The sequence below is a fragment of the Castor canadensis genome, chromosome 7 (assembly GCF_047511655.1).
Source record: "Castor canadensis chromosome 7, mCasCan1.hap1v2, whole genome shotgun sequence".
In the NCBI taxonomy this organism is placed as follows: Eukaryota; Metazoa; Chordata; class Mammalia; order Rodentia; family Castoridae; genus Castor; species Castor canadensis.
Genome location: NC_133392.1, coordinates 151,469,274 through 151,494,715, shown reverse-complemented (window position 1 = coordinate 151,494,715; position 25,442 = coordinate 151,469,274). Strand labels below are relative to the sequence as shown.

Sequence of the window (25,442 nt, the reverse complement as noted above, 5' to 3'; positions counted from 1 at the left end):
GCCGTGGCTGGCTTCGAATCCCAATCCTCCTGATCTTGCCTCCTGAGTAGCTAAGATTACAGGTGTGAGCCACCAGTGCCTAGCTCTTTTATTTATTTATTTTTGGTGGGACTGAGGTTTGAACTCAGGGCCTATAATGCTTGTTATGCATGTGCTCTTACCACTTGAGCCATTCTGCCAGCTAGTTTTCTAATTGCATTTAGCTCTTAATTATTCAGGGTTTAAGCTTACTCATTTGTTCCCCCTATGTTGTCTTAGACTAAGTGACTTTTTTTTTTTTCCTCGTTGGCACTAGGGCTTTAACTCAGGGCCTCACACTTGCTAGGCAGTTGCTCTTCCACTTGAGCCACTCTATCAGCCCTTTTTTTGTGATGGGTATTTTCAAGATAGGCTCTCACAAACTATTTGCTCAAGGGCTGGCTTTGAACACAGTCGTCCTGATCTTTGCCTCCTGAGTAGCTAGGATTACAGGTGTGAGTGGTTGACAAAATTTATCATTTAAATCAATTTTGTGTGTGTTATTTAGTGGTATTAAATACATTTACAATACTGCATGACTTTTATCCCTATTTCCAGAAACTTTTCCTCGTCTTATAAAGAAACTACCTAGAGTAGTAATTCCCCATTGTCATCTTCCCTGAGTTCTGGGTAACTTCTCTTCTACTTTGTCCCTGTGAAGTACAATCATACACTACTTGTCCTTTTGTGTCTGGCTTTTACATAGCAGGTTTCAAGGTTTATCTACATTGTAACATGTATGAGAACTTCTTTTTATGACTTACATTTGTTTTATCCATTCATCTTTCCAGTGGTGGGCATTTGTGTTGTTTCTCCCTTTTGGTTACCTCCAGTAATGGCTGCAGTGAGTCCCAATGGAATTATTGCTGGGTTATATGATTATTCTGTGTTTAACTATTTGAGAAAATGCTAATCTTTTCCACAGTGGCTCCACCATTTTACATTTTTACCAGCTATACATGAGAAATTTAAATTTCTGTGAGTCTTTGTTTTTTGTTGTCACTTTGTTTTTAGGATTTTCTTTTGTTTTTGGTGGGACTGGGGTTTGAATTCAGGGCTTTGCACTTGCAAAACAGGTGCTCTACCACTTGAGCTATGCCTTCAGTCCATTTTGCTCTGGTTATTTTGGAAATGGGCCTCTCACAAATTATTTCCCTGGGCCGGCTTCTGGCCTTGATTTTCCTGATTTAGCATCCCAAAAAGGTAGGTTTCCAGGCATGAGCCACCAGCGCCCAACTAGGTTTTCCTTTTATTTTTTTCTTCCTTTGTGTGTTTACTTTGTTCTTTTTGGTGGTGCTAAGGATTGAACCCAGACCTTTGAGTGTGCTAGGTAAAAGCTCTGCCACTAAGTTGTATCTCTCGCTCTCCCACAGCCCCTTTTTAGCCATCCAAGTGGGTGTAGAGTAGAATCTTAAGTGGTTTTGTCTTGTAATTCCCTAATATATAAAGATTTTGATAATATTTATATATGTTTATTTGTCTGCAATCAATCTACCTTCTGGTTTTTTTTTTTTGGTTTCTTTTGAGACAGGGTCTCGCTAGTTAGCCTAGGCTGACCTCCAACTCGAGGTCCTCTTACCCCATCCTCCTGAGTGCTGACAGCTTCCTTTTTTTTTTTTGGTGACATACTTTGCCCATTCAATAAAAAGCAAATTGAGCTGGGTGCCATTGTCTCACGCCTGTAATCCTACCTACTCACGAGGCAGAGATCAGGAGGATCGTGGTTTAAAACCAGTCCCAGAAGCCAGCCCTGGGCAGATAGTTTGGGGGACCTTGTTTTGTAAAAAACAAATTGAAAAAAGGGCTGATGGAGTGATTTAAGTGGTAAGAGTACCTGCTTAGCAAGCGTGAGGTCCTGAGTTCAAACTCTGGTGCTGCAGGGAAAAAAAAAAAAGTAAATCAAGTTGTATGATTTCTTGTATTATAGATGCAAGTTCTTCATTAAGTACGTTGGAAGGTATATATTTTTTATTAGTGTATATTAATTGTACAAAGAGATTTCATTGTAATTCCATTGCTTGGAAGATAATTTTATGTATTTGTATGGAAAGAACTATTTAAATTTCTATCAAAAAGTTGTCCTAAGTTACAAAAGAGCCTTTCATTTGTCAATTTATGCCAAATAATTTTGTCACTTCTAATATTGTTTCCTTATAAAACTGGATTTTAGTATTGTTTCCTTTGTAAGAGGTGGGAAGTTCAGTCATACTTGAGGATATGAATAAGAGTTCTGCCTTCTGATAATGTCTGCTTCTCCAAGGCAAGTGTAAAATTATAATCCTGGATTGTCAGCAAATAAGAGAGCTATATTTAAAAGTGCTTGTGCCTGCCTTTCTAAAATGCCATATTATAAGTACATAAACTATAATTACTCCCTTCTAATGAAATTTACAGAATTTTCATGGATTCTCAGTGATTCCAATTTTTATTTCTCACATAAGCGAGAAATAAAATCTAAAATGTATCATAAAATATAAAATGTATCATAAAATTTTTCATTACAGACATCGTACATTTTTTTGAATAAAAGTTAGAACATACATACGATCTAAGAAAATTTTCTTAAGAATTGTTAATTCATTTGGAAAAGTTTTAGTTATATTTAAATTGCAAATATGAACAGTTGTGTCTGTAACACCTTAGGAAAAGAAAACTAGTGAAAATTTACATAAAAAATTAGACTCTACTGGGGTGACTCAAGTGTTGTGGTGCTTGCCATGGCCCGTTAATGCCTTTCCCAAAATACTGCCTTTGCAAGTGCACACAGAATATCTGCATTTATTTTTGTCTTTAAGGAGTAAATATTTTGAAACAATCTCCCCCCTCCCATAGTATTGAATTAAAATGAAATCAGTGGCTGGGCACCTGTGGCTCACAGTTGTAATCCTGTCTACGCAGAGATCCCAAGGTTCAAGGCCAGCCTGAGCAAGCAGTTTGTGAGATCCTATCTTGAAAATACTCAGTGCGAAACAGGACTGGAGGAGTGACTTAGGTATAGAGCGCCCTCCTACAAGCATGAGGCCCTCAGTTAAAACCCCAGCACTGCCAAAATAAAAAAAGAAATCAGTAACTGAAGTAATTATGTATAGTTATCAATTTTTACTTTAGTAGAAGTCTCTTAAGGTTTTCTCTGCGTGTGTGCACGCGTGCGCGTGTGTGTTTTCAGCTAGAGTTTCAGCAAGGGCCTTGGGCATGCCAGACAAATATTCTACCACTGAACTATATCCCCAGCCCAAAAATTTTAAATTACTTTGATTCTATTTTATGTTTAGTAACCTTTTTTGAGGGTGGGGGAGGGTGGTACTGGGGTTTGAACTCAAGGCCTCTTGCTTGCTAGGTAGGCACTCTACCACTTGAGCAACTCCGTCAGCCCCTTAAAAACCTTTTTAGAATGTAAAAATTCCTAAAACCTTTTTGGGAGATTCACTTCAGCTGAGTGTTCTAGAATAGTTAAGATTAGTTTGGTAAAGACTTTAAGAAATAATAGTAATTTTAATGATTAGGTGCAAGTATTTGTTCCAGAGAGAAACGTGTATGTGTAAATGAGAGCTATTTAAAAAGTCACTTTGTAGCCCCTCTCCCATACATACATAATGTAAATTGTCTAACAAGAAAAAATTATAAAACTCATTTCAGAAAATTATTGATATGCAACAGTAATGTTGACTTTATTTTTTCCAGATATGGCCGTGTGGAAAGTGTCAAAATTCTCCCCAAGAGGGGATCTGAAGGAGGAGTGGCTGCCTTTGTGGATTTTGTGGACATTAAAAGTGCACAGAAAGCTCACAACTCAGTCAACAAAATGGGAGATAGAGACCTACGCACGGATTACAATGAGCCAGGCACCATTCCCAGTGCTGCTCGGGGATTGGATGATACAGTTTCCATAGCATCTCGTAGTAGAGAGGTTTCTGGGTTCAGAGGAGGTGGTGGAGGGCCTGCTTATGGCCCCCCACCATCACTTCATGCACGAGAAGGACGTTATGAGCGGAGACTTGATGGGTAAGTTCCAAGGTTTCTGTAGGCAGGTATTTTGTATTTGATGTGGTGAGAAACAGAAACTCGTATTTAGGGGCCCCAGATGGATTTAAAGTTTTGGGCATTCTCAATGTTTCCTATTTTGGGTTGGAAACGGAAGTGATTTCTATCCCAGTGGCTGGTATCTTATGGAACCGGAGAGGATATTTCCTTCAGTGGATTGGATATACTTCTGAGATACAATGTGATGAAGAATTCCTATGGAAACATCCTTTTTGGAGTTACCTGTCTTCCAGAATTAATGATTCCTTCTTTTGGATAATATCAAGGCCTTCTTTGGATATATCCCTTCTTCCTGATGGAGCTATTTGGCTACAAGTTTTGTGGTTGTATTATCTGGAATATTCTGGAATATCAGAGCCCACAGATTCTTTGAGAAGTCAATACCACCTTCTCAGTTTTCACTACATAAAGTCTGCAAACAAATTGGATTGTCACAAAAAATCTGGCAAACCGTAATGATTCAACCATTTGGATTCTACAAACAATACCTTAACATGGAAATGTGTGTGCTTGGATGAGGAAGAACGAAGCAATGCTTGATTTTTCCACTTTGGATCTACACAGTTTCTGTGTTGGAATTATACTCCTTGATGGAATTGGGGGAAATTGAGACGGACATTCATAAATGCTGGAATATAGCCATTCTTTTCTAAATGCTGGAATATATGGTGTGTCGTGCTCTCAAGACTCCCATTAGCCCAGAGGAAGAGGATTACTATCTCATTTCTTAAATAAGCTGCTGTGCAATTAAAGGTACTTTAGCTTTGAACACATGGTATGACCAGTTGTGGATACCGCAGTCAAAATTGACTGGGCTGGATGGCTACAAAAGTGAACAATTTGCAAGCAACTGTCCCTTCCTCACTGTTGGAATTGTAGAGGATCTTTCCTCTTTCTGCCAGCTGCCTGATTCATACTTAGGGCTGGAGATGTTTATGAATGTGGATCAATTTATAATTGTCTACTATCTCAAGAAAGAAGTCTGGGGGTTTGAGAGTTACAGTTTGTCTGGAACTACTTGCTTCCAGTGGAATAATCTTGTCTGGTCACTAAGATTTTTTTTTTCTTGTGGTTCATCTAAATATCATTTGACACCCTTGCCCATTAAGAAGGTGGATTACCCCTGTAAGAGGGGCCAAAATTGGGGAAGTTATGTTCACAATTCTCTCCCTAGATTTAATTGGGATTATAGGTCGTGTTTCCACAGTTGGAAAAGGTTGGTATGTCCTGACCTGTGTATATTAGCCCCTCTCCTAACCCAAGTCAAACTCTTTCTCCCCCCTCCCCACTAACTCTAGAAGTGTTTAGTACTAATAGACAAATCAAAGAATACCCATTAGATTTCAGCTCTGCTAGCTCTTGTGCCTGCCTTCTGTATCTTCCTAATGGATAGAACTTTGTGTATTTATAAAATATCAGCTGTAGCAGTAATTCTCCTAGAACTTTTGCCTGTTGCTTCTGTTATATCATTAATAATGGCTTTCACTGATTAACATTTGATAGGGTGCTAAGTGAATTATTTGTGAAATTCTCTCTTAAGTCTCAAAGGAAACCTTGTTAGACATTGAAGTATCCAAATTTCAGAGTTGTAGCAAATGAAAAGAATAAAGTCATTTAATACATTTGGGAAGGAAAAGTACTAATAAATTCTTTTGCCAGGCCAGTTACTTTCATAATAGCAGCAAAAAAAGCAAATAGCCTAGTAAAGTGAGATTGCTACTAAGTGAAATGGTGGGTGAAAGTATTAGGAGAGAGATTTGCAATCTAGGAATGTATTGGGAAAATATTATTAGTTGCTACAAAATTTTGCTGTACATCTTTCATTGGAGAGCTTCTGATTCTTTATCTTTCATGATTCTTTAATTATTTTCAATAGAAGATTGATCCAAAGATGAGGTTGAAGAGAAACTCAGGTGAACTGGTCTTTTAGAGACACAGGACTTGAGTTCTAGTCGTTGCAAAAAATAGAGAATTTAGGATTTCTTACATGAGTAGAACTAGTTTTTTAATATTAACACATAATTGCATGTGTATTATTGTACATGCAATAATTTTTTTGTATTCCTAGGTTGATGAATATTCACGACTTACTAAAAAATTTCTTAAAGGGACTGGGCATATGGCTCAGTGGTGAAGGGCTTACTTAGCATGTGTGAAGCCCTGGGCGGAATCCCTAACATTGCAGAAAAAACCCCAGACAACAAAGTTGTAAATTGAGTCATTGCTAATAGTAACTGTAGAGTACCTTATAGTTCTCAGCATTGCCTGATTTTATCACAGGCAATTTGAATTTAGCTGAAGTTAAGAGAACACATTTCCTGTAATCATTAAGTGCATATATTAACAAATTGAATCACTGAATAGACATTTAAAAATTATGTGGACTTGAATAGCACAAGGAGATATAAAGCAACTTTTATTCTTAGGTAAATTTACATGAGCATAGGTGATAACCTAGTATTTTGATACCTTAAGATTTCATTTTTATTATTAAATGCATTTGTTTGGGACGTTTATGTAGTCTAGTAATTTTTTTTTATATAACCAAGCAGTTAAAAGTTAATGAGAAGGTTGAAAGTGTGGCTCAAATGGTAGAGCGCCTGAGGCCCTGAGTTTAAACCCTAGTACCACAAAAACAAATGAGTAAATAAAGGCATCAACTTATTTAAAAACAACAAAAAAAGTTAATGAAGGCCAGGCATGATAGTTTGTTCCTGTAATCCCAGCTACTTGGGTGGCTAAGGCAGGAGAATGTCCAAGTTGAGGCCAGCTTGGGCTACATAGTGAGACCCTGTCTCAAAACAAAACAAAAAAGTTAAGGAGGAAAAGTTACACTGACAGATTTTTCTCTGAATTTCTTTGCCAGTCCTTCCTGTTGCACAATGTACATTGCAATAGGGCTTTCATGTCTATGTCTAAATGTAGTGTGCAAATGCGGCCTAAAATGAATTTGCAAGGAAACAAAAGCTTAGTATATATTTATTCAGATGAAAGTGTAAAATACTTTCATATTAAAATGATGGTATAGCCAGCATGGTGGTGCATATCTGTTTCTAGCATTCAGGAAGCTGGGCTACGTAGTGAGACTCTGTCTCAAAAAGAAAACAAAAAAATGGTACATATGTATTTCTGTATACAAGCCATAAGTCTAATAACACGAGTAACTCACCTGCAGAGCACTACTCATGAAAGCCCAACGTACAAGTAAATCAATGATTGCTCAGCTGTGAAAATTAATTTTTAGAGTCAAGCAAAATGTTCAGCTTGTTAATGTTTGCTTGTTAAGGTTAATGCTGTTTAGAAAATGACCTAAAGACAGACAGTTCTGAAATGAATGTTTGCATGATTTGCTGTAAGTTTTGTGTGCTCCTTTCTGACTAAATATTTTTCCCCCTCCTAAATGCAGGGCTTCAGATAACAGGGAGCGTGCTTATGAACATAGTGCCTATGGACACCATGAACGGGGGACGGGAGCGTTTGATCGGACAAGACATTACGATCAGGATTACTATAGAGACCCTCGAGAGCGGACTTTACAACATGGGCTCTATTATACTTCTCGGAGTCGAAGTCCAAACCGCTTTGATGCTCATGACCCCCGATACGAACCTAGGGCTCGGGAGCAGTTTACACTGCCCAGTGTGGTACACAGGGATATCTACAGGGATGATATAACCCGGGAGGTACGAGGCAGAAGGCCAGAGCGGAATTACCAGCACAGCAGGAGTCGCTCACCACATTCATCCCAGTCTAGAACTCAGTCTCCCCAGAGACTGGCCAGCCAAGCGTCTAGACCCACCAGGTCCCCTAGCGGCAGCGGCTCTAGGAGTAGATCCTCCAGTAGTGATTCAATCAGCAGCAGCAGTAGTACCAGCAGTGACAGGTAGGTTCTTTTGCTGTGGTACATGAGCTGGCAAATGTATTCTCAAATTTTCAATGATCAGTGGTGATGATTTTGGTTTTAGCATAGTAATCTTTAGATTTTACTTTAAAGAAAGTAGTCTTGAATTACATGTGTAATGAGTAAAGAAGCTTTGATTAGTATGTGGCCATTGAATGAATCTGAAGCTAAGGGATGATTTGCAAATGCTGTTTCATCCTCTAGATGTTCAGCATTAAAATTAAATTGTTGAAAAGAAAGCAGTGAGACAGATCTTTTGTAATACTGAAAGTATCTGTGAAGTTTTTAATTTTTTTAGGTGTGTAGTAATACCAACTTGCTATTTTGATTGAATACTTACGAAAGCTGTTGGGTTGAATATGTATTGGTGAAATATATTTTTGACACATTTATTATCAATGACTATATTTGAACATCATTGCATGATAGCCAAATTTATAAATGCAAGTAGATAAACTTTCATTTGTGGTACCAGGGCTTGAACTCAGGGCCTATACCTTGAACCACTCCACCCGCCCTTTTTTGTGAAGGGTCTTTTCAAGACAGGGTCTTAGAACTATTTGCCTGGGCTGGCTTCAAACTATGATCCTCCTGATCTCTGCCTCTTGAGTAGCTAGGATTATAGGCACCTGGCTGAAAAACTTTCTTTAATTGCAAGTTGTGATATTGTTCCCCATTACTGAGTTAATTCATTTCATTAGCTGGGAAAAATTTTTTTTAGAAAGGAATCTTATTCTAAAGATGAAAAATAATAATAAGAAGTAATCCTAAGACTTAGCTTAGAAGTTAGGTATTACTGGTTTTGAACTCACAGATCTAGGTCAGTGGTATAGGCTACTTTTTGTAATCTTGGAACAATTTACTTATGCTCTCTGGGCCTCGTAGTTTTCATCTTTTAAAGAACTTTAAACACTTTAAAGCCAAGCATGGTTTTGCACACCTGTAATTCCAGCACTCAGGAGGCTGAGCCAGGAGGATCTTGAGCTTGAGGCCAGCTTGGCTACATGAGACCCTTTTTAAAAAAACAAAAAAAACCAAACCTTACTTTATAGAGCAACTGTGAAGATTAAAAATGAAATGGCACATGAAGTGCTTATGTTAATACCCAATACATGTTAAATAAATAAATAAATACCGCCCTTAAAGTGATAGGTATTATTACTACTTCAGATGCTGAGAGACTTTTTATATATCCCATTTCCCTTTATTGTTACTCAACTTGAGTCAGTGTAGATGGTGGTATTTTAAATGAATAGGGTGCAACTTCTTTGACCTGGTTAAACGACCCAGATTGTTTTCCTTTCAGTATTGCCTACTTAGATTTAAGAAATGCAAATGGTCATGTAATCAGATGGCTCTTTTATTAGGCTCCCTAAATTTTCTAATTTAAACAATAAATGGGGAGGTTGCTACCAGTGGAAGGGGGGAGGATGTGGGGAAAAGAGTGTAGGAGGGTGAATATAGTGCAAACACTGTACACCTGTATGTACATGGAAAATGACACCTGTTGAAACTATTGCAGGCATGGGAGGAGAGGAGGATAAAGGGTAATGATGGAGGGGTTGAATTGAACTATGATATGTTTGACATATGGTAAAAGCTTTTGTAACTGTCACAATGTACCTCCAGCACAATAATATATTAAAAAAAGAAAATTAAAATCAAAAGCAGAAAAAAAAATGCAAGCATTTTTACCTCTACTTTCCTATCTAGATATAATGCAAACATTCAGGAAAATATTGCATATTAAAAGTACTCAGTTTGGGAAGTCAGCTAAATTACATTCAGATTCCTGCTTTGCAACTCTATGATGTAGATCAAAACTCTAACTTTTTCTTTTTGTGGTAGTACAGGGGTTTGAACTCAGGGCTTTCCACTTGTTAGGCAGTGCCCAGAAGTTCATTCCTTTTTAACACTGAACAATATTCCTGTGTTGCCTTTTTTTTTTTTTTTTTTTTAATGTGGGGGGGTTGCTGTCTTGGGGTTTGAACTCTGGGCCTCACACTTGCTAGGCAGGTGCTGTTAGCACTTGAGACACTCCACCAACCTGTTTTTGTGTTGGTTAGTTTTGAGATGGGGGGGTCTCATGAACTACTTGCCTAGGCTGGCTTCGAACTGTGATCCTCCTGATCTCTGCTTCCTGAGTAGCTAGGATTACAGGTGTGAGCTGCCGGCACCCAGTGAAAATCTTTAACTTCTTGATTTCATTTAGTATACTGTCCAGATAAATGATTGATGAAATTCATTTGAATACTATAAGCTGATTATAAAATATTGTGTTTCATTTTTTTGTGTATAGAATTGTCTAAAAATACTCATTTTTGTCATTTTCCCCAAACTTGCCTCATTAATGGAATATTACTGCATTCCATTGATCAAAACTTACTGAAAAGACAGCCTGTGTTGGTGGTGTTGAAGTCAGAGGAGGAGTAATGATACAAGACCTTCAGGGTGGTTTATAGTTTGGCGGGAGTTACAGTTGTTTTGGGGTCTGACTCTCAGAAACGTACACTCAAAAGCTTAAACCCAGAGATGATCTGATGAATTTGATGGAGCTAATCCATGCTCACACAATAAAAAGAGCAGGTCTATGCTTCTGCATATTTACAGTTATTGCCAGAAAGGCAGGATGCACCTAGAAAATGTACTCAGGGACTAAATTACATTAAAAAAGTTGGCGAGCAGGCCTTTTGATAATTATTGTACCAAATTGTAGAAGCTATATTTATCTGTACCAAAGGACGCAATTACCTGGAGGTTTGGAAGGCTTTATCTGACTAGCTGACAAGTTTAATTTGCCTTGTATAGTGTTTTTTATATTTTAGTTATTGTCAGTGTTTAAAAACTTGGAATTTTGCCTAAAAGCACAGATTTCGGTTTCTTCTCACCAATTTACAATGTTGGACCACCTCCCCCCATCCTCCCGACCCCTCCCCCAGAAAAAAAGAAGAAAAAAAAAAGAAGGTAAGGATACTAAAATATGCTGGGTGAGGACAGTGGACAATGTTTTCCCATTGGGGGAGAACCACTGAACCACTGACAGATTCTTCTGCTGTTCCCCTTTCTATGTCTGTTTAGATTCTGCCTTCTGATAAAGCATCATTTATTTCTCTGGAGAGAGGTGTGTGTACTTAGGTTACAGCTTTCCTTTCACATGTCATATTTTCTAGAGCTAACGTTTCAGCGTTTCAGCCTTACATAGCTTGCTTTGTTATTGGTAACCTGAATCTCATTCATTAACTTATTGATTTCCTTCTTGTGTCACTGATGTGACAACTGTTACATAATGGCAACCTTCGTATGTATACATAGAACAATGTGAGAACAGAAAGAATTAGTTGGACTACTAAAGAGATCTGAGAGGTAGCATTTGGTTGCTCTATGAGGATCTGTAGAGCTGAAACAAGAGGAGGAACATTTTAGTTTTGAGGAAAATACGTGGGCAGAAGGATCAACCTGGAAGAGATGGAAGTAAGTGGAAGAATATTTTGAGACCAGCAGATAATTTTGAATGGTTTAACATGCTAATGATTTAGGGGTTTATTCTGTATGCAGAGATGTGCCCTTAATGGATTCTAGAAGAGGTATAACTTGGTGAGATCTGTGCTTTTTTTAGAAAGGCAATAACTGGTGGGCTTGGAATGTGGCTCAGTGGTAGAGTACTTGCTCAGGTGTGTGAGGTCCTGGGTTTGATCCTCACCGTCAAAGAAGAAAGAAAGAGAGGGGATGGGAGAAGCAAAAGAAGAAAAAAGAAAGAAAATCCACAACCCTCACTGGCCGCCCAACCAAAAAACCAAACCAAACCATAGAAAGGCAACCGGGAACATGGGAGAGAAAAGGATTATGGTTAGGAGGCTATTTTAGTACCTTGGAGAAGGAAGACTGGAATTGTGAGAGTGCCTGAAGTGGGACAAGTGGGACATTGTATTAAGAGGATGGTTACACTGATTTATGAAAGACAGAATGAACTTTCTGATGAGTGACTGAACGGGACCAGGTGATCTTTGTGTACACCATAGAGCTCAGTTGTTTAAAACAACTGAAAGATTTAGGTACAGTTGTTAGTTAGCATAAAGGGTAAAACTGAACTGCTGTAAATAGGTCATGAAATTGTGATTGTAGCAAGGGCACAGAAATAAAGTCCCTGATAATCATAGCATACTCTTTCCTAGTTTTAGCCTCCCCCTCACTTTTTTTTTTTTTTAAATCAGATGTCCTTTATAATTACACTGAATGCAAAATAAAATATTCTGAAATGTGTATTTTCCTTTTGGAAGAAATAAGCTCTTTTTTTGCAATCTTTAAAACTACAATAGAACTGTAACATTCCTAAAACCCCTTTAAAGATGTTTAAAATTAACACTTGTATAGTGGACAAAATATAGCTAGGTTATACCATAGAAACAAGTTTCTTTTCTGTCTCCATGACTGGGAAACTTATAACCCTCTATTCTCCTTAACTGTTACAACTTTGGTGAAAAGATTCCTAGCTGTGCATTTCAAATGAGTAAACATGGCATTAATGGCAGTTGGGTTGTGAAGTCCTTCCAGCCAACACACCTACTACTTCTATAGAACTGCTTTCAGCATTTAAGGTGTGCGAACTGGGGCTTTGTCTTATAAACTTTCCCATGTGCTGCCCTGTGCTGTTGTAGGTCTCTTTCTTTGTCACAGCCATTTAATGAGTCACTTTTCCTTTTCAACAGAACACTTTAAATGCATTAAATTCCACAAAAGCATTTATTGTATAATTCTTTGATATTGAGGGCAAGTGTACTAATAGCTTCCTTATCTTTGGAGGTTTTTTCTCTATGAGATTGTAAGAATTTCCTTTAATACAGGCTAAAGGAATTGATATGTTTGACGTTGAATCAGTTCATAAACTTTCTTAATATCTTAAAGTAAGTGTGACTGAGCTGTATCCCAGTTGTTCAATTTAATCATAGTCAAAAATGACTGGACTGGCTAGTGGGTCCCTGACTTTGGATAAGGGAAAACACTATATCATTTCTCTTACCTTTAACTGAAATTAAGTATTGCCTTACACTAGGAAAGTAGACAGCACAGTAATATTAACAAGCCACAGTAATAGAGTATGAGCTGCTTTGTTTTCAGTACAGATCCATGTTGTTATGGTTGTAGATAGTAGGTATCTTAAATTTGAGTTTATATTCATACTTACTTTGAAACTAAAACTTTCTAAGCCCATTGTTAGGTCTTTTGTTTTGGTGGCATTGGGGCTTGAACTCACGGCTTGCTGGGCAGGTACTCTCCCACTTGAGCCACTTCATCAGCTTTTGTTGACTTTTTGTTGTTGTTTATTAGCCCAGGCTGGACTGGACCTGGCCATTCTCCTTCTTTAGCTTCCAGAGTGTTGGGATTAAGGTGCATGCCAACACACTTAGCTGGTCTTGTTACTTAATGTTAATAAAGACATATGTAGCCAGCCAAGGTGGTACATGTCTGTAATTCCAGTACTCAGCCAGGGAGGCTGAGGCAGGAGGATCTTGATTTCTGGGCCAGCCTAGGTTATATAGCCAGAGTCTGTCTCAAAAAACAAACAAACAAACAAACAAAAAAACAAAAAGGAGGGTTGGGGGTCTTGGAGTCTTGGCTCAAGCAATGAAGCACCTGCCTAGCAAGCATGAAGCCCAGTCCCACCAAAAAAAAAAAAAAAAGAGTTTTTAGTAAAATTAATTTCCTTCCTATTCCTATTTATTCCACTTTATGAATTTATTTTAATTTTTTGTTGGCACTGGGGTTTGAACTCAGGGCTTCATGGTTGCTAGGCAGGTACTCTTACTGCTTAAGCCACTCCTCCAGCCCTTTTTTGTAATAGGTGTTTTTGAGATAGGGTCTCACAGACTAATTGCCTGGGGTTTGAACCTTGATCCTGTCCTCCTGATCTCTGCCTCCTAAGTAGATAGGATTACAAGGTGTGAGCCACTGGTGCCTGGGTACTTTATAAATTTTAAAATATATTATTTATTTATTTTTAAAGTGGGACTGAGGTTTGAACTCAGGGCTTCAAGCTCACAAAGCAGGTGGCTATTTGAACCACACCTCTAACCCATTTTGTTCTGGGTACTTTGGAGATGGAGTCGTGCCAATTATTTGCCCAGGCTGTCCTTGAACTGTAATCCTTCTGATGATCTTAGCCTCCTAAGTAGCTGAATTATAGGTCTGAGCTACTGGTGCCTGGCAAAAATATTATTCTTAAAAGTGGTCCATATTGCCATATCTTGCCCAAAAGGGCCCTGCCACTTTTGTAGTTGCACTTAGCTCTTGATTCTATGTCCTATAAAGGTTTATTGAATGAATGGTGGAAAAATGGATGGAAAGGCAATGGAAAGCAATGGCTTGGATAATCTAAGATCTTTTTTGTCTCGCTCTCCTAGCAGGTTATTTCTCTAAATCTCTTTGTAAGCTAAAGTTTAAGATTTACTTTTAGCCATCCATTTAATAAACAATGCCTTTTTTAGCTGGGTACATTGCACACTCCTGTTGCTCTAGCTACTTGGCAGAGTGGCTCAAGTGGTAGTGTCTGCCTAGCAAGTATAAGGCTCTGAGTTCAAACCACAGTACTGCCAAAAAAGGGAACATGACCCATTTAATTATGAAAATGTTAGCATGATGTAATCCCAGCACTTGGGAGGCTGAGGCAGTAGGATCACAAATTTGAGGCTAGCCTGGGCTACCTAGCAAGACTCTGTAAACCAAACCAAAAATAAAGGAAAGGGTTCTAGACCCAGAGGGCTGAAGAGACTTGCTCAGAAGCACAGAGCAAGGGTCAGATAAAGGATCTGGGTACAAGGGGACACTCCAGGCTCCAGCTGGAGTAAAAAAAAAAATAGTGTTGGCACGAACAGCCCTACTCTGATAAGTAATTTTCCGCTATAGAAGCTCACTTTTGCAAGCAATTTGGATGTTATAGATTATAGTTTCTTTGCTACAGGAGGAGGAGTTTTAGGTGTTCATATAGAGAAGTTTTGCAGTTCATTTTAGTTGTGAGAGATAGTTTCTTGCAACTTGAAGTAGAAAACTTTAAAAAATTGCTGTCTTTCTGCCTAGTAGAGAGGGGTTAGGGGGAATGACCAAACATTGTATACACATATGAATATAATAAAAAAAGAAAAAAAAAGAATGAATCATGACTGGGTCAAAAACTGAGCTGAAACTGACCTTGCCATTATTTAAAATTAAAACCAGAGACAAAATTGCAAAAAAAAAAAAAAAAAAAAAAAAAAAGAATTGCTGTCATTTTGTAGGACTGTGAAAAAATACGATGAAGCTGTGAAAAAAAGTGAGGAAAACCTTGGGAGTGGTAGCATTGTATGTATCAATATAACAGTGTTCCTTCCATTATTTTTGTTTGTTTGTTTTTTTGCGAGGTGCTTGGGTCTGAACTCAGGGCCTACATCTTGAACCACTCCACAAGGCCTTTTTTGTGATGGGTTTTTTTTCGAGATAGGGTCTTGTACACTATTTGCCTGGGCTGGCTTGGAATTGCAGTCCTCGTGATCTCTACTTCCCGAGTAGCTAGGATTACAAGCGTGAGCCGCTGGTATCCAGCATTAAATGACACCTTTTGTTTTTTGGTGGTAGTGGGGCTTGAACTTGGCCTCATTCTTGGCAGGTGCTCTACCACTTGAACCACTCCTCCAGCCCTCATTGCTCTTTTTTTTTTAATAGGTGTACTTATTCAGGTGTTAAGTGCAGGAATGAATGCTTATTTTATTACCTAGCTGTGAAATTTGCTAGGATAATATGTGCTGGAAACTACCAGATATGGCAGCAGCTATACTACATATATATAAATTAAAAGTCTTAAAATATTAAAGGAATCAACAATAAGTTATTTTTTGGTGATTTCTTACAATGTGTAATCATAAAAACATTTGAATTTTTATCATCAAAAGTGATCTTACCTTCTATTAGGGGTTAGGCAAGTAATTTCTAGATTCAGTTGGGAATAAAATTTTTTTTTCTTAACTGCGATTCCTTATTCTCAGATATATTTTATGTGGTCAAAATAGTCTGTATTTACTGGCTTTATAAACAGGAGCAAAAAAATTGTCTTTTATTTGTACACACCCAGAAAAATGATGTAACTGAAATTAAACCTTATTTGGGTTGTTAGTGATTGATTAGAAGCCATGGTCTCCCTTGGCTGTTCTGTTTGTAGTCATGTAGGATTGAAATGAAGCTGGCTTTATTGTACAATAGTAACCTTTTTCTCTTGCTGCTCTGATTATAGATGTCATTTGAGATGAGTCACTTAAATTTGAAATTTGAAGGGGTTTTTTATTGTGTAAAGAGAAAGATCTGTGCTAAGAGACAGCTGAAAACAAATTATTTACTTGTCAACTAAAATAAGGAGAGAAAAAAATAGGAAGATTTGAGAGTCAGTGATTAGGTGTTTGTTGCTTTTTGAAATAAATGACGTGTAGTAGAAGCATTCAGAGAGGAACAGTACCTTTTCATTTAAGAGGCGAAGGTCAAGGATAAAAAAAGTTTGTTTTTTTGTGGAACTGGATATTGAACCCAGGTCCTGTGTCTGCCCTCCTCCCATACACCTCTGTTGAGCTACACCTCTAGCCCAACAAATGTTCTTAGGAGGGATGTTTCTTAATTTGTCTTGTAGCCCTTATTTCACCTAAAATACAAATAGTCAAATTTATTTAAGCCCAAGTAAATCAGTATATATTGCATTTTATATAGTTGATTTGTTTCTGGCTTTTGTTCTGCCTCATTTTTACCTTTTTATATAAGATGGAATTAACTGAGTATTGAAGAGAGTGTCTGGATGAAAATCAGTGTTATGAATAAAATGTATTCATTGCTCTGGACCGTTCCAGCTGTTAAATGAATTTTCTGTCTTGAAGTTTGCAGCTGTTACTTGTGATGGAATCCAATAAAAGCCAATTAATGTTTTATTTATTATGTAATTATTCTATCTCCTTGAAATATTGGTTATCTAAATTCTTTTGAAAGCTACCTTAGGGAGAGGAGTTGCTGGAAAAAACAGCAGGCAGTATATTCGAGTGTCCCTGAAAACCAATAGGTCTTGTTTCTGTCTGAAAATGCCTTTTATCTTCCAAAAGAGCAAAAGCTTTTGGTCATTTCCTGCTTAACGCAGTTTTAGGGCTGTTCAAAGCATGGAGCGAGTGTTTTGCCCTGCGTGCTTTGGAGAGAAGCCGCTAGCTGCTCCGTCCGATGCCAGCTGCAGAGGTCACCAAAGAACCCTGTTGTGGAAGCGGTCCTTTTCTGGCTGCTGTAGTGCTGTGTGTGGTATTGCGCAACAAGCCGCACACAACCGGCTGTCTTTTGGGGTCATATTAGCCAGCCAAGCCTTATTTGTGCTAAATATGGAAAATGGAAAAATGTCTGCTTACCAGTTGCTCTGGTGGGTGTTGATTTGTAATATAAACGGGTTGGTTTCCTTTCTGCTTTTCCAGACTACTGCCAAGTACAGCGTTTAATAAGGATTTAACATTTTTTTTGTTTATTTTTAAATAATAAAGCAGTGTAGGTGTGTTGATTTAGGGCCCTGTGGGAACAGGTCTTCCCATTTTGGAAACAGGTGGCGGTTGGCCCGTGCTTGCTCTGCCTAGAGAGATGAGGAGCCCCTGCAGTCTGTCTGTCTGCACATTGCGGGAGCTGGGAGTGGCTGCTGTGACCGAAGCCAGCCTAGACTGGAATCAACCGGTTCTGAGCTGGCCACCGCCGCCACCTCCCCAGGCCCTGAATGTCGTCTTGTCTTGTCGGTGCCTTGTCTTGTCGGTGCCGGGCTCAGCTCCGGTGGGCGGAGGACCGGGCAGCCTGCTGGTTCTGCTAACCTCTGCCTTCTTCCCTTAGAAGCGGAGGCTTGAAAGGCCCGTTTCCGGCCCCGCGTCACATGGTCAAAGTTCCCAGGAACTTTGCTTTAGTGAGGGCTGTCTCTCCCTTTCCTTCTTTCTACTGGGGTTACACTGGGGTTTGTTTAGCTTCCTTAGGTGCAGGAAATTAAAATAGGTTTGGGGTAAATCTGTCTTGTGAGTTTATTATTGACGTAAAAATTTTTTTTAACATTAATTCAACAGATTAAATTCTAAACAATGAAGTTTAAAAGTGCCAGGCCAATTTTTTTTTGATGTGGAAGTAAAACATGTAAATCCTTAAAAAAAACAAATAATAGTATGCATAAGTTGTAAATTTTTAATACCATGACTACTTTGTACATAAGCTTCCTCTTTGAGAAATCAGGGAGTTGTGTGGTTAAACCTGGTTTAATTTCTAATCTGAGCACCCCATGACGTCACTGAGATAGCTGACAGTAAAGCCACAAATAAAGGAGTCATTTATTTTTGTCTTACTGATGGCCAGAAATGTTTTGCTTAGGTTTTAAACTTTTGGAATGAGATTGAAACCTGTGCCAAGCCATTTTACTCAGTGCAGATTTGGCTGTCTTGTTCTTTAGTGCTCTTGGGGTAAAAGCCCTGGTACAATTTTACCTTGCCCCCTAGTCCTTCATGAGCTCAAGGAAAGTGGGCATTCTCACTTTAAAATGAACATTAGTATTTCCTGAAATTTATAATTATGTCATTACAAGTGGGCCACCCCTTTAAATCTGTAGCTTAGTACCTTAGAATTAAACTATGTAATAGCCTTTGTTTATAAAGAGCACTCTTATGGTCACATCCCTTGTCAAAATGAAAAGAGCACTGTCTGGAATTTACTGAAGTTATTAATCACTCATTAAATTACACCACTAAGTTTACTTGCACTACTAATTATATGAAGATACCTTTTTTTGTTTTTGAACTGAGGTTTGAACTCAGGGCTTCATGCTTGTTAAGCAGGCACTTTACCATGTGAGCCATTCCACTGGCCCTTTTTTGTGTTGGGTACTTTTGAGATAAAAGGTCTGTTTGGCCAGCCTGAACTGTTTGAACAGTGATCCTCCTGACCTCTGCCTCCTGAGTAGCTAGAATTACCCAGCCTGGCTTGTTTGTTTGTTTTGTGGGACTGAGGTTTGAACTCAGGGCTTAGAGTGTGCAAAGCAGGTGCTCTACTGCTTGAGCCACACGTCCAGCCCAGGACCATTTTTTTTTTTAATTGTAATTCCTCTTTTCTTTTAAAAACTGTCTCTCTTCGTCTCCCCCCCTCCCCCCGCCCCTTCTGCTGGTGATCAAATCCAGATCCTTGAACCCAGTACATCTAGCATGCTAGGCAAAGCTCTCTGCCACTAAACTACTTCCGCAGCCTTTGATATTTTGAGACAGTGTCTGTGTAGCCCAGGATGACCTGAACTCTACATCCTCTCACCTCTACCTCCCAAGTATGGGGATTGCAATTTTTTTTTTTTAATTTAAAAAGAGCATCTTTGTTACAAAGCACATACTCCTGAATCTCAAATCCTAGTACTGTAAAATTTTTTAAAATCGTAATTTTAAAAAGAATCTTAATGTGAATGTCATTTAAAAGTGATGGCTAACACTTGGGGTAAAGGTTTAGAATGTGTCTGTTAGCATTCAGTGGAGTTGTGTTGGAATCAGAAAAGAGTAAGTTAATAGGGCATCTGTGTTGCTTCCAAAACTAGGGAGGGCTGGAGGTGTAGCTCAAGAGCTCAAGTGGTGGTGGTGGGGGTGCGTGGGGAGAGCACAACGGAACCCTAGGGGAGTTCTGTGATTCTTGTTATTTTTTTTGTAGTTTGGATAAGGTCAGATGCCCTCTAAATGTGCTGTGTCATTGTGTTGGGAGCCATTTTGGACTGTAGCTTTGTCTCTTTTACTGAAAGTACTGCAAAGGAATTGTTTTATTTAAACTGAACAACTTGACACCAGGGTTTCTTATTTCTAATTTGTAGTCATTTAAAAATAAACAAGTGGCCCAAATAGATGACTTAGCCTACCTAGTGAGGAGGTTAGGTTCTTTTCTAATCTCTTAGGCCTGGAACTATCCTCATAAAGAGATCAGAAGTGGGAAATAGCAAACTTTTTTTTCTCACTCTGGGTAGAAATGAGATGTAATTAGCCCCAAAGTTAAATTGGAAAAGGGTAAAACATCAAGGTATGAGTTTGGTAAATGTTCTGTCATTGAAATTCCATTTTGAATTAAAAAAAAAAAAACCCACATTTAATTTGATTTATATGCTATCTAGGCTTATGTCCTTAAAGCATTTTAGTTGCTCATATACAAATATAGCTGAGCCAGGTGCCCATGGCTCTAGCCTATAATCCTAGCTACTTGGGAAGCTGCGATCAGAAGGATTGCAGTAAGGCCAGCTTGGGCAAATAGTTCAAGAGACCCCATCTCCAAAAATGAACCAGAGCAAAATGGACTGGAGGTGTGGCTCAAGCAATAGAGCACCTGCTTTGCAAGCATGAAGCCCTGAGTGCAAATCCCAGTCCCACAAAAAAAAAAAAAGTTGATTGTTGATTTTTACATAGTACATGGTTAAGACAATAATAGTAAGACCCATTCTCATAATTGACAGTTGAGACTGTCTCATGTTTTTCTCTTGATTAAGGCATTCTTGCGAAGTTCTAAAAGACTTTGCTGTCATGAAAAAGGGTTTCTTGTTCTTTAGGTAGACCTGTCGTGTCTGTAGAGAGTGTTTGTGGTTGATACTCTTTGCTTGGTTGAGTAGCAGGTTTTCTGAGTCTTTTTGTCTTTTGGTGGTACTGGGGTTTGAACTCAGGGCTTCACACTTGCTAGGCAAGTGCTCAACTGCTTGTGCCACTCTACCAGTCTTTTTTGTGTTGGGTAGTTTCAAGATGGGGTCTCTTGAAGTATTTGTCTGAGCTGACTTCAAACCACAATCCTTCTGATCTTGCCTCCTGAGTAACTAGGATTACAGGCGTGAGCCACTGGTGCCCAGCTTCATTATTATTTTTTTAAAGAGATTTCATTTTATTACTTGTTTTTGTAGTGCTAGGATTGAACCCAGCACCATGAACATGCAAGCACTCCACCACTGGGCTGTATCTCCTGCCATTTGTAGTTATCTTATAAACTATTTCCATATTCCTTTTATTTAACTACCCAAAGACCTCCATTAGCTTAAAAGCATTAACTATAGTTGTGATTGCATTCTGAAGAATTAACTTGTTCTTAACCTGTTTGTGAGCAAGCTAATCTTATACAGCATATTCAGCTCAATATTCAGAAACAGCATTTTCTGTCAAAATTAAGCACTCTTTAAAAATTAGTCTTTGAGTTAGGGACGTAGCTCAGTGGTAGAGTACTTCAGCATTCATGAGGCCCTAGGTTCCATTCCCAGCACTACAAAAAAAAAAAAAATCCTTAGGAAATAAATTCCTGTTATTTATTTAAATCAGCAGTAAAAGCTGATTGTAGTAAGAATTACTGTGGATTATGATTTCTGCCTCTAGCTTTGTCTAAGGAGATAACTTTGCTTTTTTGTCATTTTCACTCTGCTTATTAATTCAGTTACTTCTCCCCGCTCCTCCTGTCATCCTCTCTTCTTCCAGTCCTTTCCTCCTTTCCTTCCTTCCTTTTGAAGGCTGAGTAAAGGCTAGGAGCATGACTCAAGTCATAGAGCACATGCCTGAGTTAAAAATGCTGCGTAATATTCCCCCATGTGTGTCTCACTGCATTTTGTTTATCTATTCAGCTATCTGGACACCTTGAGCCAAGCTGTAGAACATACTATGAGTATACATATACAAATGTCTTTTCAGGTTTCTGTTTTCACTTCTTTGAGGTATATAACCATTGTTGGAATTGTTGGCTTATTTTATGATTCTGTGTTTAATTTTGGAGGAACTGTCATATTATTTTCCATTTTGCCTACCTGTCTTTAATGCAGAAGTCCCGAGCTTCTCCATATTCTTTCCAATATTTATTGTTTTCTTTTGTTCTTAATAAGTTATCTAAATATCTGAGAGGTGGTACCACATGGTGTGTGTGTGTGTGTATTCGGGAGAGGGGGTTTGAAACAGGATGTTGCTCTGTAGCCCACTGGCCTTGAACTTGGTGGAGCACTCCCTGGCTCAGTCTGAAGCACTGGATCTGAGTCTTGTATCTCCATGGCCCTGTGAGGGTCTGATTTGCATCTCCTTAGTGATCAGTGATGTGAGCGTTTTTTCATGTGCATGTTATGTTGGATATTGTATCTTTAGAGAGATATTTGTTGGTTTTTGCCCAGTTTTGAATATTTTTGTTATGTCATTTTTATAGCAAATTTAAAATTAGAAAACAAACAAAAAAAGAAAACAAAATACCCCAGTAACCTTGTTACTATTTTTTTTCTGAATATTCTTTTGTGAGGGAAAAATTTTTATTACAATAGTAAAGTATCACCTTAAATCCCTAAATTGAGGGTAAGAAAGCTGTTATCACTGTGAATTCATATTAATATGAGTGGAATAGTTTTCATTGATGTAAATCTTACAGAGTGTGGGTAGCAATATTGTGTATTTCATTCATTGTTTGAAAGTTACAAAACAGTTTTGTCTGCAGAGTGCTTTGACCTTGATACTAATAGGGCAAAGTACACATTGTAAAACTGTATTTTACCTTTTAATCATGTTTTCCGAAATCAAGTGATGCTAGGGTGTTTTGGATCCCTGTCTCTCCTTTAGTCTAAGTTTAGAAGTTGACATTGGTTCTTTTTTACCTGTAAGCTTGTGAGTTTTTTCAAAGATTTTTATGAAACACTATACTAATAATAAGGAAGAATAATCATTTTAAGCATCCTGTGTTTGGATAGCCATGTGAAATTAGCATGTCAGTTTTTCAAAAGAAGAGACAGAAGTCAACTAAAGAACGTAGGCCAGAATTTCTCAACTATGACGCTACTTAGGTTTGAGACCAAAGAATTCTTTGTTGTGAGACTGTCCTGTGTGCTGCAGATTATGTTTATCGTGAACCCTGGCCACTCACTCCATGGCCTGTATATGCCTTTAGCAGCCCTCCCTCCCATTGAGAGCAGAGCTATGGACTGTCTTCACAACAGAAATGAATTAGAATAGTCATCTGGACTCTGGTCTTTGTTAGGCTTTTAACAACCCCCATCCCACCCCATCCCATTTAAGCATGCTCCACTCACTGAGCAATACCCTGTAGCCTAAAACCTTTTTTCAATCAGGTTATTAATATGTGTCATTTAAAGTCATAGTGGGAGAAGCTGGGAGTGTATGTAGCTCAGTGGTACAGTGTTTGCCTAGCATGCATGAGCCCTGGGTTCAGTCCAAGTACTATTTTATCACAATTTCCATTTCACTCTTAAATGTTGAATTTAATACCTTCGTTTTACAGAATTACGGAATTTAGTGTGCTTTTCCAGGTGTTAGTCACTTGTACCATTCATATCAGTGTATTTCTTGAATGGGAGCTATTACATATCTAGCACCTTATTTAGGGCTCTGTTTACAAAGATCAGTTTAGTGTTGGCCTTTGCAGATGGCTGGTAAGAGGGTTGTTATAATACAGAGGGAAAGGATTTAAAAGAATTTTAGAACATATAACTAAGAAAATACTGAATTTGATGGAATGGAGTTGGGTGTTAGGAACAGCTACATAGAAACTAAACCTTGCAGGCAAGAAAACATTTCTTTCTCTTGAAAAGAGGGTGCCTTCAACAATAGTGGGTATGGACAAGGAGGGACTCTCTATGCCTGCTATATACATCAGAATTCTAAGCACTTTATAATCATTAACACATTAAATCCTGCCTAGCAATCACAAGGCCCTGAGTTCAAACTCCAGTTTCCACCCATCCCCCCAAAAAACCAAAAAAAAACCCAACAACAACAACAACAACAAAAAGTTCCTGTGACTAGATGCTGGTATAAAACTCAGATGTGGATAGAGTATCAGTGGTGGTGGGCTTGGAAGGTTATGAAAGAGAGTGGTTAGAAAATTATCTGGAGACCAGATTTTAAAGGGTCCTCTCTGCCTTGCTGAGGAGTGTGGATTTTGTCTTGTGAGTTTCGGGAGCTATCAGAATTGGAAGGTCTTGAGACCTAGAGCAGGTGGGGAGACCTTCAGAAATCTTGAGGTCTGGTGGCTTGCCAGGGAAGCTGAAATACAGAGAGGTAAAATGAGGTCCTTGTCTAGGCCACCTAGTTGAGTACTTCTTTCCTATTTATCTCAGCTACGGGAGAGGTAGAGATTGAGAGGCTCTCCAGTGGAAGCTAGCCTGGGCAAAAAGTTAGTGAGACCTCATCTCAAACTGAGTTATTATGGCACAGGCCTGAGGGTCTATGTGGGTCCAGCTGTGCAGGAAGCCTTAGATAAAAGGGTTTGCAGTCAGAGTCAGCCCCTGGCTCAAGTGGTAGAGTGCTTGCCCAGCAAGTGTGAAGGTCTGAGTTTAAACCCCATTACCACCAATAAACAAACAAATAAACACAGGTTCAATTCAGGTTACCTTGGAAATAGAATAGTAGAGTTGAAAATAGAAAGGGTAGTGGGGTCTACTGAAGTAATGCTTTCTTTTCAACTTTCGGGGCTCAGGATCCAAACCTTTTGAGCTTTCACTTATTGTAGGTAGTATCTCTTGATGTTTACTATATTAATACTTAACTTAAATTTTTCATTCATTTAATATTTTTTGGGGGGTGTGCTGGGGGATTGAACCCAGGGCCTCATGCAATGTAAGCAAGTGATCTACCACCTAGGCCCAAACAAAAATTTTAATTCCTCTCTCTCCCCCACTCCCTACCTTGGAATTGCCAAACAAGAATTTTATAGAAAAGTTGAATTTTTAAATCTTCCTATAAATCTCTAATGTCTGATTTAGTAACATAGTTAGATTCTCATAACTAGTTCTGTATGTTTACTGTGATTGTAAGGGTTTTTGGATAAAATGTGTGAAGAAGGTCTGTCCTTCACTATAGGTGGTTCAAATTCAGAGAACCTAACAGGGTTAGGGACCACTAAACCCCTAACCCCTTTAAAAGGGACCCCTTCCCCCTCCTCAGACCACAGTTACAGAACTGCTGCAGTAGAAAGATACAATTAGTACTTTTTTTTAAAGGCTGGGCTTGGTAACACATGCCTGTAACCCCAGCACTGTGCAGGGATCCAAAGACAGTTGGGTAAGAGTTCAAGGCCAGCCTCGGCTACATAAAGAAACCTGAATCAGAAAAACAAAAGGATATAGAAGCATTATTGCCTGTGTAGTGATGTATTCCATTCAGTAAGTTAGATGATTAAATTTTTCCCTCATTTAGCAGGGTGCCGGTGGCTCTCGCCTATAATCCCAGCTACTCAGGAGGCAGAGATCAGGAGGATCACAGTTTGAAGCCAGCCAGGGCAAATAGTTTGCGAGACCCTATCTTGAAAAAGCCCATCACAAAAAAAAAAAGGGCTGGTGGAATGGCTAAAAGATGTAGGCCCTAAGTTCAAGCCCCAGTACCGTCAAAAAAAAAAAAAAAAACCACCACACACACAAAAAAACACCAACCCAAAAACACAACTGTCATTTGAGGAAAGCACCAAGGACCAGTGGGCACATTTTGAATCTACCAAGCGT

The 25,442-nt window shown here is 38.6% G+C and overlaps 1 protein-coding gene across 5 annotated transcripts in view; it reads left to right on the top strand.

Moving 5' to 3' along the window:
- The window catches only part of Spen (spen family transcriptional repressor), an 86,503-nt gene that overhangs the window by 14,475 nt on the left and 46,586 nt on the right, over positions 1-25,442 (top strand). For 4 of the 5 annotated variants that reach the window (XM_020173221.2, XM_074081258.1, XM_074081260.1 and 1 more), the window contains exons 2-3: positions 3,700-4,020; positions 7,466-7,942. In XM_020173221.2, coding sequence (XP_020028810.2) covers positions 3,700-4,020; positions 7,466-7,942 — 798 coding nt within the window. Of the gene's footprint in view, positions 1-3,699; positions 5,276-7,465; positions 7,943-25,442 lie in introns of those variants that run through there. The other variant, XM_074081259.1, reaches the window with a different exon arrangement.